Source organism: Protopterus annectens, chromosome 1.part0 (genome assembly GCF_019279795.1).
Source record: "Protopterus annectens isolate FY-2018-M chromosome 1.part0, PAN1.0, whole genome shotgun sequence".
In the NCBI taxonomy this organism is placed as follows: domain Eukaryota; kingdom Metazoa; phylum Chordata; order Ceratodontiformes; family Protopteridae; genus Protopterus; species Protopterus annectens.
The window spans coordinates 682,241,503-682,259,995 of NC_056725.1; the positions used below are offsets into that span (position 1 = coordinate 682,241,503).

The 18,493-nt window shown below is 42.0% G+C and overlaps 1 protein-coding gene across 2 annotated transcripts in view; it reads right to left on the reverse strand.

The window, feature by feature from the left end:
- Window positions 1–18,493, reverse strand: part of LOC122794052 (mitogen-activated protein kinase kinase kinase kinase 5-like) — a 1,947,254-nt gene that overhangs the window by 139,725 nt on the left and 1,789,036 nt on the right. For both annotated transcript variants that reach the window (XM_044062187.1, XM_044062182.1), the window contains exon 30: window positions 12,898–12,987. In XM_044062187.1, the coding sequence (XP_043918122.1) occupies window positions 12,898–12,987 (90 nt within the window). The remainder of the gene's footprint in view (window positions 1–12,897; window positions 12,988–18,493) is intronic.

The following is an 18,493-nucleotide window of genomic DNA, read 5'->3' on the forward strand; positions in this document are numbered from 1 at the left end:
ACCCAGTCAGGGGGAAGCAGCAGCACACAAAATCCCAAAGCTGCTACAAAAAAAGAGTCATCCAAATGGTTCCCCCAAACCAGATAGGATCCGGATTTACTCAAAATTTTTTTTAGTGCCAAAAAAAGACAGGGGACTGGAGACTGATTCTGTATCAGGATTTTGTAAAAACAGAGAAATTCCAGATGGTCATGGTTCAGTCTATCCTTCCTCTTTTGGAAGAAGACAATTGGAAGTGCTCTATAGATCTTCAAGATGCGTATTACCATATAAAAATGGACAAATGCTCAAGAAGATACCTTTGCTTCCGCATAGGAGCCAGTCACTACCAATTTTGAGCACTGCCCTTCGGTCTCTCTCTCTAGACCCCAGAGTATTCACCAAATGCATGGCAGTGGTTATCCCTCACCTGAGACTTCAAGAATTCCAGGCATTTCCATATCTAGACGACTGGCTCCTTACCACCCCCACCAAGCATCTACTGGAGGAAGCCCTGGATTGCACTCTTCTCACAGCTCAGTGCCTGGGAATCACTATAAACTGGGAGAAGTCCAACACGACCCCGGCACAATCTTTAGAATTCATTGGAGTTCTGTTGGACACGAGAAATTGCACAGCATCTCTTCCGGATCATAGAATGTTCGTGTTCATTTAGCTGCCATTTCTAATTTCCACACAGGCTTCCAGGACTCTTCACTCATGTCACACAGACTCTGTAAGACTTTCTTGAAGGGTTTTTTTCACCTAAAGCCTCCCTTTAGAGATCCAGTACAACCTTGGTACCTGGCTTTGGTTCTGCAAGCCCTAACAGCACCCCCCTTTGAACTTGCATCTTCATGTGACTTAAAGTACCTCTCTTGGAAAACCTAGTTTCTGGTTGCTATCACATCGGTCAGACGTCTGTCAGAACTTCAAGCCTGATGCAGCTAAAATCCCTACCTTATTTTCCATAAGGATAGTGTCTCACTAAAAACTAATTCCTCCTTCTTACTGAAAGTGGTGTCAGAGCGGTCTATTAGCCAGTCTATTTTCTCCCAGTATTTTTTCCTAATCATTCTAACAAGGGAGAGTATTGCCTGCACTCCCTAGATGTTCACAGGCAAATCCATTTTTATTTGGACAGAACAAAATCTACCCATAAATCAGATCAATTATTTCTGGCTTTTTCTGGACCAAGACTAGGTTGTCCTGTTTCTAAAGTTACATTAGTGTCATGGTTGAGAAATTGCATTACCTTCATCTACAACAAGAATTTCATCACCTTGCCTCACAAAGTGAAAGCCCATTCTACAAGGTCAATGGCAACTTCATCAGCTTTCCATGCTAGGGCTTCCTTCAATGACATTTGCTCAGCTGCGACTTGGGCCAACCCCCATACCTTTATTCTTCATTACAAATTGGATTTGGCCTCCAGAGGAAGAGCTTCTTTTGGTTCCATGGTACTCAGGAATGTCCTTCCATGAGGGCCACCCAGGAATATAGGTAGCTGGGGATTCTGTCCCATCGTAAGGAATGAATGAAGATTAACAACATCAGATAAAGAGGTTATGTCTTACCATAACGTTCCATCTGTGTTGTTGATCTTCATTCATTCATTACTCCCCATCCTCCGTCCCCTTCCAGGGGTTCCTGGTGGGTTTCATATGGTCCTTCTTCCATTCTTGTAGGTCTGTTCTGACCAGAGGTAGCCTCTACTTTTGTCTATTAACTTACAAACTTGATCTGAGGTAACAGGGAGCAGAACATTGTGGGTAGGATCTTGCTTCAAGAGTTTTTTTGGCTGTCGCGAGCTTGGTATAAGGCCGACTCAGTTCAGAAGACAGAACCGATAACCCATCATAATGAATGAACGAAGTTCACCAACACAGATGGAATGTTATGGTAAGACATAGCTTCTTTTTACAGCTTTACAGTGGAGTAAGGGGATCAGGGACCATACCCAGAGCACTTGTTCAACATTATACTGTTTATATACCCTTTCAAATATATGAATAAAACTATCAAAATTATCACCTTCTGGATACTGAGGAAGAAGTTTACTGATGTTTATTGCTTCTGGGGTATGGTTGCTCCATTCTCCATTACCTCCATGATCCTGGCAAAGAGTCAGCATCTCCCTCTCACGTTGATGCTGCTTCTCCTTTTTTTCATCCTCCAAAAGCCACAGTCCCTCCTTTTCTTTGTCCTCCAAATGCAGAATTCTCTCTGATGATTCTACTTCCAAATGTTTGGTCTCAGCTCAAGTCTCTTTAACTTCAGATAGATTTTTAAATCCTCTGAGGAAAAGTTGAACTGTCCTGTTTCTGACAGCTGTACATCCCCAATGGCAGACTGGTGGTCTTCCTGGTTGTTGGTCTGTGCTGCAGCTGTGATTAAGGCTGCAATAATTTCCCGTTTAGTCAGGTTGGCATGCACCAGTCCTTGATTCCTTGTCAGTTTGCAATAATCCTCTGCTGACATCCTTTCCTGCTCTCCCCAACTAACTAAGCTAGCAAAAAGTAAGTAAATAAAACTATTGTGATATGAAACTCTACATGCATACTTTGAGGCTGCTTGAGAGTACACCTGTTTTAGTGACAATTGCTTACAGACTATAGGAGTTCTGGGGTTTGGATCTCTCTATCTGTCTCCCCCCAAGTCCCCACTACGACTCCCCACTGGTACAGCTGTATGGTTAGGTCCTTAGCCAAGTGTCCAAGCCAAGACCTCCAGCATCGTCTCTGCAATCCCAGTGCTTTGTGTCCCTGCTCCAAGTAACTGACACACACACGCATACACACACACACACACACACACACACACACACACACACACACACACACACACACACACACACACACACACACACACACTGTGAGAGTTGATTTTTCACACAAACACACACGGGAAAGGCTGGCACAGATTTACCTGCTGTGTCCCCTTCCTCCCGGAGTATAAGGTAGTTATCACCGCCACTAGACACTCCATAATCAGCTACTCTAAGGCCCTTAACAAAGGGTGTCCAATTCTACTGTGTAACATTAATACTAATACAATGGTAGTAGGTGACCAAGAGAGCTAGGCCTTTGGGAGTGGCCACAGAGTGTCACCAAATAAATATAAGCACTTTCAAAGGTTAAATATTTTCTACAAGGATCAGCCACAGTAAAAAAATTTAAATATATTTAGTAATAAATAATAGAAGAACATGAAAATACTGAATATATATTTACAGTAAACCACATAGCTCAAATCATAGGAAATACTGAAAATAACACTGATGGACAGACTCATACAAATAAAGAAAAACAATCTCTAAACTAAGCTTCACTATATTCCTTACTGAATCTAGGAGAATTAATATTCTCTAATAACTTACTTAATAGAGCAAGGCACAATGAAATATGTGAGCAGTCTATCTAGTCATGTTCCCCAAAAAGAGAATACTCCGAGATTACTCCCTGTGAAATATAATATCCAAGATGGCTTGCAGAATGACCTAATCTGATTACCTGACTCTAGCTTCTCACAGTAACCCCCTTTGAAGCTGAGACAGGAATTTAGCATAGACGGCTGCAATACACATCTAAATATTCATGGCAGTGCCTGGGGCTTCCCTTCTTTTTACTGAGCTAATGAACAAAGGCTTCTTCAAGACCGACCATCTCAAATCCTGTTCAGCCTTGTGGGATCTTGTTTTAATGGTTTAACAGCTCATTTCCATTTCCCTTATTTTTCTTAAAGTAAGCTAGCTGGTTAAACTCTGCTGTCCCAATATCCTCCATTAAAATATATACATTTAATTCAGTTACAATAATACATGTACATTTCTTTTCATTCTAGCAGGGTGCACCGTTGATACATTTTAACACAAGTAAACCTCACAAATGTGTTTTCAGCACAATTATCTGTACAAATCAGTTTGCTATACAAATGACATAAAATTATTTACAAAATTCCAGCTAGCTGTGCTGCCACAAGTCATACATCCACTGCCCTACTTCTCCTGGCATGGCTGGCAGTACCTCCTACTGTCACATAGATACACTCCAAGCAGATGCTGTACTCAATAATTGGTCTGATCAATGCTAAGTATAAGGGAGTGATTACCTCTGTAGACCTTTATGATATTCCTTTGGCAAATAGCTGTGCTTAATAAAAGGATTTATGGAATTTCATATGGTCATCAGGGAACTATGAAGATCTTCTGTAACAAGCTATTACTTGATAATTATTCCTCTCTGGAGTAATCTGTTGTTCACTGAGTTCAGTTTGTAACTCCCTAGGGAATCTGCCTGGAAGTAATATGTTCCTTGACAATTAAGACTCCACCACAGTTGTCATTAGGTCTGAAGATGTCGGGAGTCAGCATAATAGTTAAGGTGTTTGCCTTACAAATACAAGGTACAAGGTTTGATTCTCACCTTTAAAAACATGACTAGGCTTAGAAAGGCCTGATGGGTGGATGACAGGAAAACGGTGCATACCACATACCTGGACTTGGCTTAGGAGTTCAATACAATACTCTTCTCAGGTACAGCTGGCAAATACATCAAAATGGGCATAATCTCCTACATAACTTGCTGGACTGTCATCTGCCTCACAGACAGGACCTAGTAAGTGAGGATTAGTGATATTACCTCCACTAAGAGACTGGTCACCGCCATGGTACCTCAGGGCTCTGTGCTAGGACTGCTCCTATTTCACATCTACTTTTTTGAGGTAAAGGAAAATGTCAACGGTCTTTCGCTGACCAAGTTTGCAGATGACTGCAAATTGGAAGCTATTAGAGATCACCCCATGACACAAACATCTTACAAGAGGGTCTAACACAGACAAATGACTGGTGCCAAAGTCACAGATTAAAACTTAATACCAAGAAATGTATTACAGTATCTTTTGAAAAAGCTATCACCACAGGCTAATTATTCTGTAAGACACCGCTAACAGTTGACCTAACAGTCAGGGATCTGGAACATATATAGACAGTAATCTGGCCTCTGACCAACATGTGGCCAAGGTAGTAAGAAATCATTCTATGTCATCCAACTTATAAGTAAGAGCATGGTCTCCAGGTCCAAGTACATCATAGTGTCACTTTATTTGGCTCTTATCAGACTCATCATTGAGTAGAATGCCCCCTTTGCCATCTACCTGATCAGACATATGTAACAGCTGGAACACCCTCAAAGGTTCCTTACCAGGAGAATCCATGGTATAAACACATGATCCTATAAACATTGACTTAAAGCCCTGTCTCTGTAATCTGTCTCCTACAGGTTCCTGAGAGTAGATTTACACCTGGCATGTAAGGCATCCTCGGATCCAGCTCTGATGGACCTTTTGCACATACCCAAAATGAACAGCATCAGAAACACTAGATCCAAGGATTTAAGTTTTGCTTGTGACATAAATAGGACATGCTGGAAAGATAGATATGTGTCTCAGAAGATCTCCATGTTCTGGAAAAGGCTCCCCATCCATGTAAAGCAGGGTCCATCCTTAACCCTATTTAAACATAACCTTGACCAACAGCTAAATCAGAAATTCACCTAGGTGTGGCCCTCATGTCACCGATACAGGCAGATAGTAATGCTCAAAGTAACATACTCCCCACATAACCTCTTCTAACTTCATATCTAACATACACCCTCCTAATAAATGCCCATAATACACAAGGGCACAAATGTGTTGGATTGCATGACTTGGCTTATAAAGGCCCAGCTAGTTGTTGTGATCCAGTTTCAGGATCGATATACTAGACCTGATGTTGTCAATTTTCATTCTATCCACAACTTGCAGGTTCAGTTCCAATCCTCAGAACCAACTCGGCCACTACAATAGCTCGCTGGAACAAAAAACTCTCAAGCTCATCCCTTACCCACAATGCACCTATCTCAATTACCTCAGATCGAATTTGCTGATATAAACAGACAAGTTTTTATGGAAACTATATCTGAAACTGCAAAAGTATACCAAAAAGGGTAATAATCCATCAATCATCCGTTCTTCCAGAAATTAAGGGTAGGGGTTGGAGGGTGGGGAGTTGTGGAAGAATGAAAATGGACAACACAGATGGAATGTTATGGTGAGTACATAACTTCTTTATCTGATGTTGTCAATTTTCATTTTATCCTCATCCAGTGTGACAGATTCCCCAACTACTTTATATTCTGGGTGGACTCAAGGAAGGATGTTTTAAGCAGCATTGAGCCGAATGATACTCTACCCCTGGAGACCAGATACAATTTGTAATGAGTAATAAAGGTATGGGGAGTAGACCAAGTTGCTGCTGCACAGACATCATCCATGGAATACAGCTGATGCTGCTATGGCCCTGGTGAATGGGCTCAGAAAGGGTTCTGACAAGGAAACGCCCAACTTGGTATACATGAATGGGATACAATCAGTGAGCCATCTAACTAACGCCACTTTGCTTGCAGGATTTCCCAGTCTGGTATGCGAGGAAGAAACAAACGATTGGTCCGACTTCCTGAAATCTTTTGTTATGTGAAGATAGATTCCTAATTGTGAAAATCTAGAAAATGTAAACAATATTCATCTTTGTTAGACAAGTTGGGGAAGAACACTGCAGGTTAATACATTGGTTGATATTTGTCTTTGAAACCAGCTTAGGTAGAAAACACCGCTGTCTTTCTAGTTGCCTTCCCCTTATGTTAATTTGAACATATATCTCATTTCCTCTCTGTTTTTACTGGCTTGTGTGAGTAAGCACAAAATTATCATTTTGTGAAATCACTCCCATTCAACTATTTAAATTTATTGGCCATCCTACTGTATTCCATAGTAGAAGAATACAAAAGTGACCACCCCCTTTCAATCTATCCTGCTGTTTTAAACATAGTGACTCTCCACTAAAACTTAACTTTTTAGACAGGCAAAACTTAAGTTACCTACTTTCACATCTAACCCCTCTAGTGCAGACTGCAGTCTTTTGGATAAACCATTTTTTTTCATCTTACCTTTAAGCATCCCTGTGACTAGCACGTGCTTTAAAACCCTCTGGAAAGCACTAGGAAGTCTTAAACTGATACAAACACTCAACTCTCCTTGTTAATAAGGAGAAATTAATCATAGGCACTAAACTGCTTATAATTGCAAAGTACCTTGCTAAGGTAAGGGAAAACAGTTATTGTACTTTACCAAAAAAAGCACCAAACCAGGCATGTCCAAGGGTCAGCTTCCGTTGATTTTTTCCTGTCCACCTTGTGAATCTGGGCATACTGGGGTAATGCCGCAATTGCCTCATGTACACAGACAACCCTCTCCTCCTACCACTCAACACTACAACCTGCGAGAGATGCACTTACATAGCCAAACTGGAAGCAAACCTCTCTTCACCCCAGATTGTGCTAGACAGTCAAGAGGAGAAGTTTAATACCAGCACTACACCTCAAGCAACACACAGCCCTTCTAAACCCACACCACCAACATCCACACATAGCAACACTAAACCTACATACGTGGAGGCCCTTAACAGTAACCTGCCCAAGCAATAAGGACCTTTGAAGCTGAAACGCAAACAAACACCAATCACAATCAAAGTGTCACATAGCTCATAACATCAGTGTGCCACCCAACAACAGCCCCTAAGGCAAGACAACGTACCCAACACTTTAGTCATAGGTGACTCTATAGTCACGCACACTGATGTCCCACTTACCAGGCTGAACAAGGAGAAAATTACAGTGAGCTGCCTGTCGGGTGCCAGGATCCGCCACATAACGCATGCACTCAAGTCACTCCACAAAAAGTACAAATATGACTCTGTCATTGTCCATGTTGGAGTGAGTGACTTGAGACGTAGCTCCCTGGACTACACGAAAAGAGACATGGAAGAGCTCTCGGATCATGTGGCCCAGGCAGGTATGACCCTAACCCTGAGTAGCATCCTGCCTTCACCCAGAATGATACCACAGTATAAGGACAAAATGATTGACTTCAACAATTGGCTAAGCTTCTGGTGTCATTCAAAGGGGATCCAGTATCTGTCTGCCTGGGATGACATGATCGACAGACCACGATGCTTTGTCAGAGATGGTCTGCACCTGTTGCCCCTGGGATTCAGGTTACTGGCTAAGGCTCTTGCCACCCCTATAGTACCTTTTTTAGGCAAAATTCAAAGGCAAAACCACCATCGTAACAGGTACAAGCATGCAAAATCTGAAGATAATGCCACTCAATGCTAGAAGTATAAACCTCAAAATGCACTCTTTTGAGGCACTCCTAAAAATGGAGAACATTGATATCTGTGCAGTAACTGAGACCTGGTTCAAGGCTTCAGAGAGCACGCCTGCAATACCAGGCTACAACTCTTAACACACTTATCGGCCACCAGACCAGGACTGAAACACTAACGGTGGGGGAGTGTCCATATTCACCAAGGATATTCACAACACCAGGCTAGCTGCCCAACACAATGCATCTGAAATTCTCCAGGTGCAACTAACACTAGGTAAGACTGCAATCCAAATTGTAGCTTGCTACAGATCCCCCACCATGCCCCAAGATTCTCACTACACCTTTCTAAACATACTGGAAAATATTAAGATACAACCAAACACCCTAATACTGGGTGATTTCAACTACCCTGACATTAACTGGGAAAACTGCTCGTGTACCAACACCTTTGCCCAACGGTTCTTGGAATTCATAAATTCCAATGCCCTGGATCAACTTATCTTTAGTCCCAACGGGGGCTCTAATATTCTAAACCTGGTCATTACCAACATGGGAAATCGATGCTCCACACCTATGGTCACCCCCTCGTTGGTCAGGTCTGACCATAAGCTAATCACCTTTGACATTTACATCCCACCCCCACCCCTCAGTAAGGAAACCTCCGTAAAAAACTTCTCCAAAGCCAACTTCATGCTACTCAAGTCAGAAGTGACAAACTTCATGACACCCATGCAGACGAGAACTGAAAGTTCGACTGCTGAATCCCACACTAAGGCACTGCATGAGCACATCCATTCGTGCATGGATCATGCCATCCCCAATAGAGCTAAGACACTCTCCCCCCAAAAAAGGAAGCCAATCTGGTGGTCCCTTGCCATAAATAAACTTTACAACAAAAGAAAGAAACTGTTGCAGAAAAGAGTAAAATCCCAGGATGCAAAAAACTCCCTTACCAGCCTCAGTAAGAAGCTGAGATCCCTCATAAAATCCTCCAAAGCTAGTTACAAGAATAAAATTGCCAAAGATTCCAAAGACAACCACAAGGTATTCTATAGCTATGTCAAGAATCTAAATGGCAATGCTCAGATCTGCTCTGAGCTACAACAGAATGGCATTAAATATACTGATCCCAAGGATATTGCCAATATCCTGGCAGATCGATTCAGTGCAAACTTCACCCCCCTTTCACCCCCTAAAGGGCCCATCTCAATACTGAAAGATTGCCAAATTCCAGTAATAACGGCCACACAGGTTAAAAATGCACTTTCTAAAGCTAAGAATACAGCATCCATGGGACTAGACGACATCCCAGGCTGTGTACTACATGAACTACAAAATTAACTGGCACCTCACCTAAGTGTCATGTTTAATCATAGCCTCACCTCAGACTTCGTGCCCACTGAGTGGCGCACAGCTACAGTTATCCCACGCCATAAGGCAGGATCCACCTTGGATCCAGGGAACTACCGCCCTATCAGTCTGACAAGCTTTATCTGCAAGGCCATGGAATGTATTATCATGGAACTTATAAACAAAGATACTGGCAACCTTCAAACACTGGATCCCATGCAGTTTGGGTTCGTGTAGGGCCGATCTTGTCTCCTGAACCTGATTGACTTCTTTGAATCAGTCTCCAGAGCCATGGACAAGGGTAAGGTGGGTCCACACAGCCTATCTGGACCTTGCCAAGGCCTTCAACACCATCCTTCACTCTGGAATCATAGATAAACTTACTAAGCTAGGCATTAATCCCTACATCACTCGATGGGTTGCCAACTGGCTTACTGACAGAACCCACACTGTAAAAGTAGCCAACTCCAAATCCAGCTCCAGACAAGTGACAAGTGGAGTACCTCAGGGTTCAGTCCTGGGACCGCTCTTACTTGGCATTTACTTCTCTGAAGTACAGGCCAACAGTAAGGGACTCTGGCTAACAAAGATCGCAGATGACTGCAAACTGGGAGCCATTACTGAATCCCCAAATAATGTGGATATTCTATAAAAGGGCCTTACAGAAACAGATGCTTGGTGCCAGAGCCATGGGCTCAAGCTCAATGCCAAGAAATGTATAGTTATCCCCTTTGGAAAAAAAACATGTACCCATGAATTACCACATAAATGGCAGTACACTAAACACCAAAAGTGTGATAAAAGACTTAGGGACACAGGTGGACAGTGGTCTCACCTTCGATAACCACATCGCCACAACAGTCAGGAAATCCTTCTATGTGGCACACCTCATCACTAAGGGCTTTTCAGCCAGAAAAAAGGAGGTAATTGTCCCACTGTACTCATCCCTCATTAGACCCATTATAGACACATATATACATCTCAAGACATCTGCAACAACTGGAAAGGCCACAGAAATACCTCACTAAAAGAATCACAGGCCTAAAGCAGATGCCCTATGCTGACCATCTAAAAAAACTCCACCTATACTCTGTTGCATATCATCTACTCAGAGGTGATTTCTGCTTAACATACAAGGTCATGTCAAACCCAGAGCTGTTGGACATGCTACACTTAAAGAAATCCCAATCCCTCATAGACACATGCTCCAGAGATCTAAACCTTGTCATCACAGTAAACAAAACATGTTGGAGGGATAGGTTCCTGACCCAGAGACTTCCCAGTCTCTGGAATAGACTGCCCATATATGTCAAGCAGAGTGCCTCTTTGGCTCTCTTCAAAAGGAACCTTGATGATTGGATGGGAGATAGGAAATTCACCATGGGGATCACATCAGTCGCCCTGATAGACAGGGGTCCAGGGAAGTAAATACTGACGGGAAGAAATAGCCAGGGAATTGTTATGGCAAGGCTTGTATAGGCCCTAGGGCTGGTAGCCTAGTACCAACCTATGAACCTATGAACAGGGGTTGGTTCTGAGTGAGAATTTATCTTTGTGAAAAAATTATGTATGGTGGTTTAAAAGACAAAGCTTGAATCTCTGAAATCCTTCTAGCAGACGTTACTGCCACTAAGAGAATAGTTTTCCAAGATAGGAATTTATATCACAATTATTTGCTGGTTCAAAGGGAGATTGAGCTATTGTAGCAGCCGAGTCAGTTCTGAGGGTCGGAGCCAAACCCACAGGTTGAGGAAGAATGAAAATGGACAACAGAGATGGAAAGTTATGGTGAGTACATAACTTCTTTTTATGTTGGAATGTCCCTCAACTGGACTGTGCCTAAAACAGGAACTAGGGGGCAGCAGAGGGTTTATCCATTAGTATGTGGAATTCTTGGAAAGAGTTATATAGGACATTTGAGCATCATGCTTCATGCTGACACATACTGAATCCCCTCGGAATGACATCAGGTATTTATTCAATTATTGAAATCAGTTATCATTTTCTTTGTCTATAGTCATCATTCAAGGAGGAGGAAGGAATCTGCTCAGGACCACTGTCTTACCTACATTTGTAACATGCATGTAAAGGTCTAACAGATCTCTTTGCATGTCCCTCAGGGTTTTACATCTCAAGACGTTCACTACTGCATGTACCACTACTATATTGTAGTCATATTTCTCAGGAGTTAGGATCCTTAGGACCTTTGGTATGCAAGACATCCTGACACTGTAACCCTTTCCTTGTCTGGCCTTGTAAGTGATGGTTGGGTGGGTGTGCCTGATAATAGAGTCACTTATGGATAAAACATTTCTTTTGCCACTATGATTGTTTATGGTAGGTATGCATGAGGTGGATGAGTCTGATTTTTGCTGAGACTTAGGCTTCTTATTTCTAGAAGGCTATGAGACTGATTGTTTACAGCCCCAGGATATGACATTTTACTGAAGGATTGTAGTAGAGGTGTATGAAGAAGGTTACAGGGCAAGTTTTTAGGTGAGATGGAAGCCTCCAATTTAATAAGGTATTATCTCAGTTAGCTAGTGTTTATATAGCTAACATTTCTCACTGGGGTTACAGTCTCAGACTATAGGAAACCATTTGCTTGGATGTTTCATTATACTGCACTGAAACTGCATACACATTTAGATTTACACCCATATATCATTACATGGGTAAATGAATGGCAATTTAAAAGGCATCAGTATAATGTTAAAAATATATCCCTAGATTGACCATCAAGTGAAGCAGTGTCCCTTGGCGCTAAGTTTTTAAAAGTGCCTTCTCTAGCTTGTTGGTAGCTTCTTTTCCTCTTTTACCTTATTTGAGGACAACAAGTATTCGGACATCTGTAAGACATCCAGCCACCAACTGTATTTATTCTTCATATCAGCTAACAGTGAAAAATTGTTCAAAAATATGCTACCAATTTCTAAGATGCGAATGGCACATAAATATATAAATAAATAAAGGTTCGTACTGAACATTATGACCTTACTAAAACTAGCCCACACAAACATTTACACCATCGTGTTTTTTTATAAAATTTGTTAAACTGTTATACTACTATGTACATATGCTGCTTGATTAACTGTATGCACATGCTAAGAAAATACAAAGGAAGAAAACAACTGTGTTCACAACATATACAGGACACTGAAATGATTAGTATTTGGGACTAATGTGTATGGACAAACTTTAGTGTGTACTTTCTTTCTCCCTTGAATACAGGGAGGTTTTTTTTCTGTCTTGTCTGCCTTACTACCTTAGGTACTGCTCAGTAAAACAAAAGGTGTAGTTAAAAAATAAATGCATAAATAAATAAATACATACAAAAGTATCATATGTAGTATTTTAAAACCTTACCTGCTGATTCCACAAAGAAGTCAAAGACTATTTCTGGAACTGGAAATGTACTTTGTAGAGTTCCCTGAAGAGTTACAATTTTTACACTGTCTGCAAAGTAGAACAAGAACATGGATTACAATGTTTTAACACTGAAGGCATATATTCTTCTGTGGCAGATACTGTGAGCTGTAAAACTGTAAAGGAGTTTAAACCACACTATGTACTGTTGTTATACGATGACTCATCTTAAGAAAGAATAATTGTATATGCATTAGTCTATATAGTACAATGTGGTTACAGTGGATAGGCATCAGGTTAGATAATTAGAATGTTTCCTTTAAATGTAGCATAGTCACCTGGGTTAATATTCTTCCAGCAATTTCTTCCGTTACTGACTGATGTGTGTGTGTGTGTGTGTGTGTGTGTGTGTGTGTGTGTGTGTGTGTGTGTGTGTGTGTGAGTGTGTGTGTGTGTGTATCTGTTACTGACTGATGTGTATATGTGTGTGTGTGTCTGTGTGTGTGGGGGGGCAGATTACAAGCCCTTGCTTTTTATTAATTTTCTTTGTAGAAACCAGGTCCTTAATCTAAGTGAACAAATGTTCATTTTTTTTCAGGTATGACACTAGTATCTAAAGGCAGGTCCTGCTATTCCAAAACATCATGCAAAGTCCCTAAAAGGAACTGTGTATTATGTTGATCATCCATGGCTCTGACAGTAGAGTAATTTAAAAAATTGAGCAGCACATTGTCAGCAAAGTTAAAATAAATAAATGAATGAATGAATGAATAAAACTTTTCATGGAAGAAAATCTACTGACAAGAGTCATCTGTGGTGCGGCATACCTGCTACCATAACCACTGTCATTATTGAACATTATACTTATCTGCTGTACTCAATTTTATAAATCATGCTACAGTCTTGGCTTTGGACAAGCAGCATCATGCACAATTCCTCTAAGGGACAGTAAACAATGTTCATAGGTTCATAGGTGTGTACTAGGCTAATGGCCCTGGAACCTTTACAAGACTAGCCCATAGGATTACCCTGGCATTTTGCCAGCCTACCTTAGTTCCCAGTGCCTCTGTTGAGTAGAGCCACTGGAGAGATCCCTGGGGTGAATTTTCTATTTCCCATCCATTCATCAAGATTTCTCTTGAAGAGGGCCAGTGAGGTGCTCTGTTTGACATGTATGGGAAGTCTGTTCCATAGCATGGGCAGTCTCTGGGTTATGAACCTGTCCCTCCAGCACATTCTGTTGATTGGGGTAATGAGGTTGAGGTCTCTAGAGCGTGTGGTGCGGAGGGATTGGGATTTCTTTAGATGTAGCATTTCTAGAAGAGCTGGGTCAGACATTTGTAAGTCAAGCAGAGATAGCCTCTAAGTAGGTGATATGAGACAGAAGAATAGTTGGAGTTTTTTGAGTCTGTCCGTATAGGACAAGTGTTTAAGGCCTAGGATCCACTTTGTGAGGTACTTTTGCAGCCTCTCCAGTTGTTGCAGGTGTCTAGTGAGGTACATGCCAAATGGGGCATTGTACTTGATGACTGGCCTAATGAGGGAAGAGTAGAGGGAGACAATGACCTCCTTCTTCCTGGATGCAAAACTCTTAGTAATGAGATGTGCCACATAGAAGGATTTTCTGACCACAGTGGCAATATGGTGGTCAAAAGAGAGGTTGCTGTCAACCTGTGTTCCCAGATCTCTTATAACGCCTTCTGTGTGCAGTGGACTACCATCGATGTGGTAATTCATGGGAACTAGGTTTTTCCCAAAGGGGATGAAGACACATTTTTTGGCATTGAGCTTTAGGCCATGGTTCTGACACCAGTCATTGGTCTCAGTGAGGCCCTTCTGTAGGATGCCAACATCACTTGGGGAGTTAATAATAGCTCCCAACTTGCAATCATCTGCAAACTTTGTCAGCCAGAGTCCTTTCGTGTTGGCCTGGACTTCAGAGAAGTAGATACCAAAGAGAAGAGACCCAGGACCAAACCCTGTGGGATTTCACTCGTGGCTGGTCAGCAGTCTGACTTGGAGTCAGCTACTTTCACACTGTGGGTTCTATCTGTGAGCCAGTTTGCAACCCACCTAGTGATATAGGGGTTGATGCCTAACTTAGTGAGTTTTTCTATGATTCCTGAGTGGAGAATGGTATCAAAGGCCAGATCAAGGTAGGCTGTATGAACCACCTTGCCATCATCCACAGCTCTGGTGACTGATTCAAAGAAGTCAACCAGGTTGAACAGGCATAATCTACCCTTCACAAAACCAAACTGTGTGGGATCCAGAGTTTGGAGATTCCCTATAGCCTTGTTTATTGGGTCAGTGATGTTGCATTCCATAGCTTTGCAATATAAGACTTGTCAGGCTAATGGGGCGATAGTTTCCAGGGTCTGTAGTTGCTCCTCCTTTGTGGAGAGGGATGACTGTAGCAATGTGGCATTCGGTAGGGACAAAGCCTGAGGTGAGGCTGTGATTGAACAGCGCACACAGGTGAGGTGCCAGTTCACACTGTAGTTCATGTAGAACACAGCCAGGCATATTGTCAGGTCCCATAGAAGCTGTATTCTTGGCCTTGGACAGTGCTGTTTTAACCTGTGCAGCAGTAATACTGGGTGCCTGACAATCTACCGGTATTGTGATTGGTCCTTTGGTGGGGGAGGGAGGGGTAAAGTTGGCACTGAATCTGTTGGCCAGTATATTAGCAATATCTGTTGGCTCGGTATAGGAGGTACCATTGTGCAGTACCTCAGAGCAAATCTAGGTATTGCCGTGGAGCTTCTTTACATAATTATAGAAGGTCTTGTGGCTGTCTTTACTATCTTCTGGAATTCTGTTTTCATAACTAGCTTTAGAGGATTTTATGAGGGATCTCAACATTTTGTTGAGGCTGATAAGGGAGTTTTTCCAGTCTTGGTACTTCACCTTATTCTGCATCAGTTTCCTCCTTCTGTTGTAGAGGTTATTTATGGCAGGGGACCACCAGATAGGCTTCCTTTTTTTGGAGGAGAGGGTTTTGGTTCTATTGGGTTTGGTGAGACCCATGCATTTATGTATGTGTTCGTACAGTGCATTGGTATATGATTCTGTGGTCATGCAACTATTCTCCATTTGCATGGGTGCCGTGAAGTTAGCCACCTCTGTATTTAGGAGCCCAAAGTTAACTTTGGAGAAGTTTTTCATGGTGGTTACTTTTGCGGGGCAGGTGGGAGGGATGTGGATTTTCAAGGATGGATTTTACAAGTATAGTCATGGTAGAGGGATGTAATGTTTTCACCATCCATTGCCTGGGGTACATCAGAGTAATATGCTAAATAAGGATTCCATGCAATGAGTGTTCCCATTTGGTGGAACATCTTTTTATCTGTATTGAGAGGGACTCTGAGTAGCTATTGTAGCAGGTTTATCTACACCACAGTGGAACCTTGCTTGTAACTTTTTAAACCATGCAAGGGAGTTTTTTTTTCTTTCCTTTTCTTTCTCTCTCTCTCGCTCTTTTTTTTTTTTTACTTTAGGGCTAATGTGCTACTCATTTCTTATTGCTGAACAGCACAAGAGTGGGGAAGAGAGATCTGTGCAGTCCCGAGCACTACCCTAACTGTACATATGTGATTTGGGTTGTGTAAATTATTCCTCTGGGGCCAGACTCTATGCAGTTGCAGTGGTGTTTGTGAATTGTGTATGATACTGGAGGTAGGGGTGAGGGTCATTGAATAGAGCAATATGTTTGCAAAATGGGGTAAGATTGTATACAATGTCTTAATCCATTATGCACAGACTTTTATGAATTACAAAGGGCTTTGGTATAAGGCACAGATCCTACTTCAAGATACACATTATTTATAAACAGTACCTAATGAGTCAGTGATTCCAGGATGAAAGATTTCATCCATTATGGACTATGTCCAAGGCATACCTTAACAGGGAAGGAAAAATGGAAGGGGGAGGTCAACAGGAACAAACAGTTACCTTATAAGAGGGTATGATAGATGTAGCAAGATTCTTTTGGGTAAATGGAGGACAAGTGAGAGGAAAAATTACATGAGTTGTGGCGAAAGTTACAGAAAAGCAAATAATAACAAATGATAGCTTTCAGTACAAGAAAGCAGTTCAGCAGGAGGAGAATGTATACACTTCCTGTTTGATTGAGTACAATGCCCCATTTGGGATGTATCTTACCCGACACCTGCAGCAGTTGGAAAGACCCCAAAAGTTCCTTACCAAGAGGATAAAGGGTCTTAAACATATGTCATATGCTGCCCGACTGAAAAAACTCCAGCTCTATTCAGTCGCATACCGCCTACTCAGAGGTGATCTGTGCCTGACGTACAAGGCCATGTCCAATCCGGAATTAATGGACATGCTCCACCTCAGAAAATCCAAATCCATCAGAGCCACGAGAGCAAGAGACTTAAACCTCAACACAGAAATAAATAGGACGTGCTGGAGGGACAGATTCATAACCCAGAGGCTCCCTACACTCTGGAACAGAATCCCAATCCATGTTAGGCAGAGCCCCTCACTAACTCTATTCAAAAGAAATCTTGACGAGTGGATGGGAGATCGTAGGTTTACCCCGGGGGTCATCTCTGTGTCACTACTAGACAGAGGCACAGTAAACTAAACCCTAAAAGGGCATAGTATTCTCATCCTAAGGGGTGGTGAAAGCCACACACACTCTGGCTAGGCTTATAAATGCCCTAGGGCAGATAGCCTAGTACGAACCTATGAACCTATGAACCTACAGGAATAGTCAAAGGCAGGGATATTGAGCCACTTATGAAAACACAGCATAGGTACAGTAGCATAGCTGGCCTTAGGCATAGGCCAACTAGGAGGCCGCCTAGGGCATCGCTCTAGCAGGGATGCTTTTCCAGTATTTATTTGTTGTAGGTAGATCAGGATGGGGTCACCAGGTGGTGTGGGGGGGGCGCTGTGGAGCCCTTTGGCCTAGGGCACCAGTTGACCTAAGGTCACTCCTGTATAGTAGCACTTTAAGGAAAAGAGACAGTAGTGCAGTAAGACAAAGAAGAGTAGGCTGGCACATGACTAGAAGCACCAGTAAAGTAAATGTCAGCATTCACATTTGTTCTGTTACTAAAACGACACAGGAATGAAAGATCACAAATGTTTATAGGTTCATAGGTTCATAGGTTGGTACTAGGCTATCGGCCCTAAGGCCTATGCAAGCCTAGCCATAACAATTCCCTGGAAATTTTTTCCCACAATCAGCATAAAAAAAAAAAAAGAGGAGCGAGTGGATACCCATGCATTTACAGACAAGGCAGTTTACAATAATTCACTAAACTGACAAACACAAAGGCATTGTGATCATGGACAACTAACCAAAGTGTTAAAACAACTGGCTGACGTATTCTGTGAATCACTTGACACTGAACTGATGATGAAGGGAAGACAAATGTCAAAATCAGATTCAGTGACATCTTGGCTCCAAAGGGAAGACAGGACAAGGTAAAAGTAGTGTGTGTCTTTGATGGTTGACAGTGTGGAGGGTTAACAATGATGAAGTACATTTCGGTAGGATTTAATTCCACTATTCAAATAAGACAAAAAAGTGCACAATGTAGCTGGCTTTAAAGTGTAAAATAAG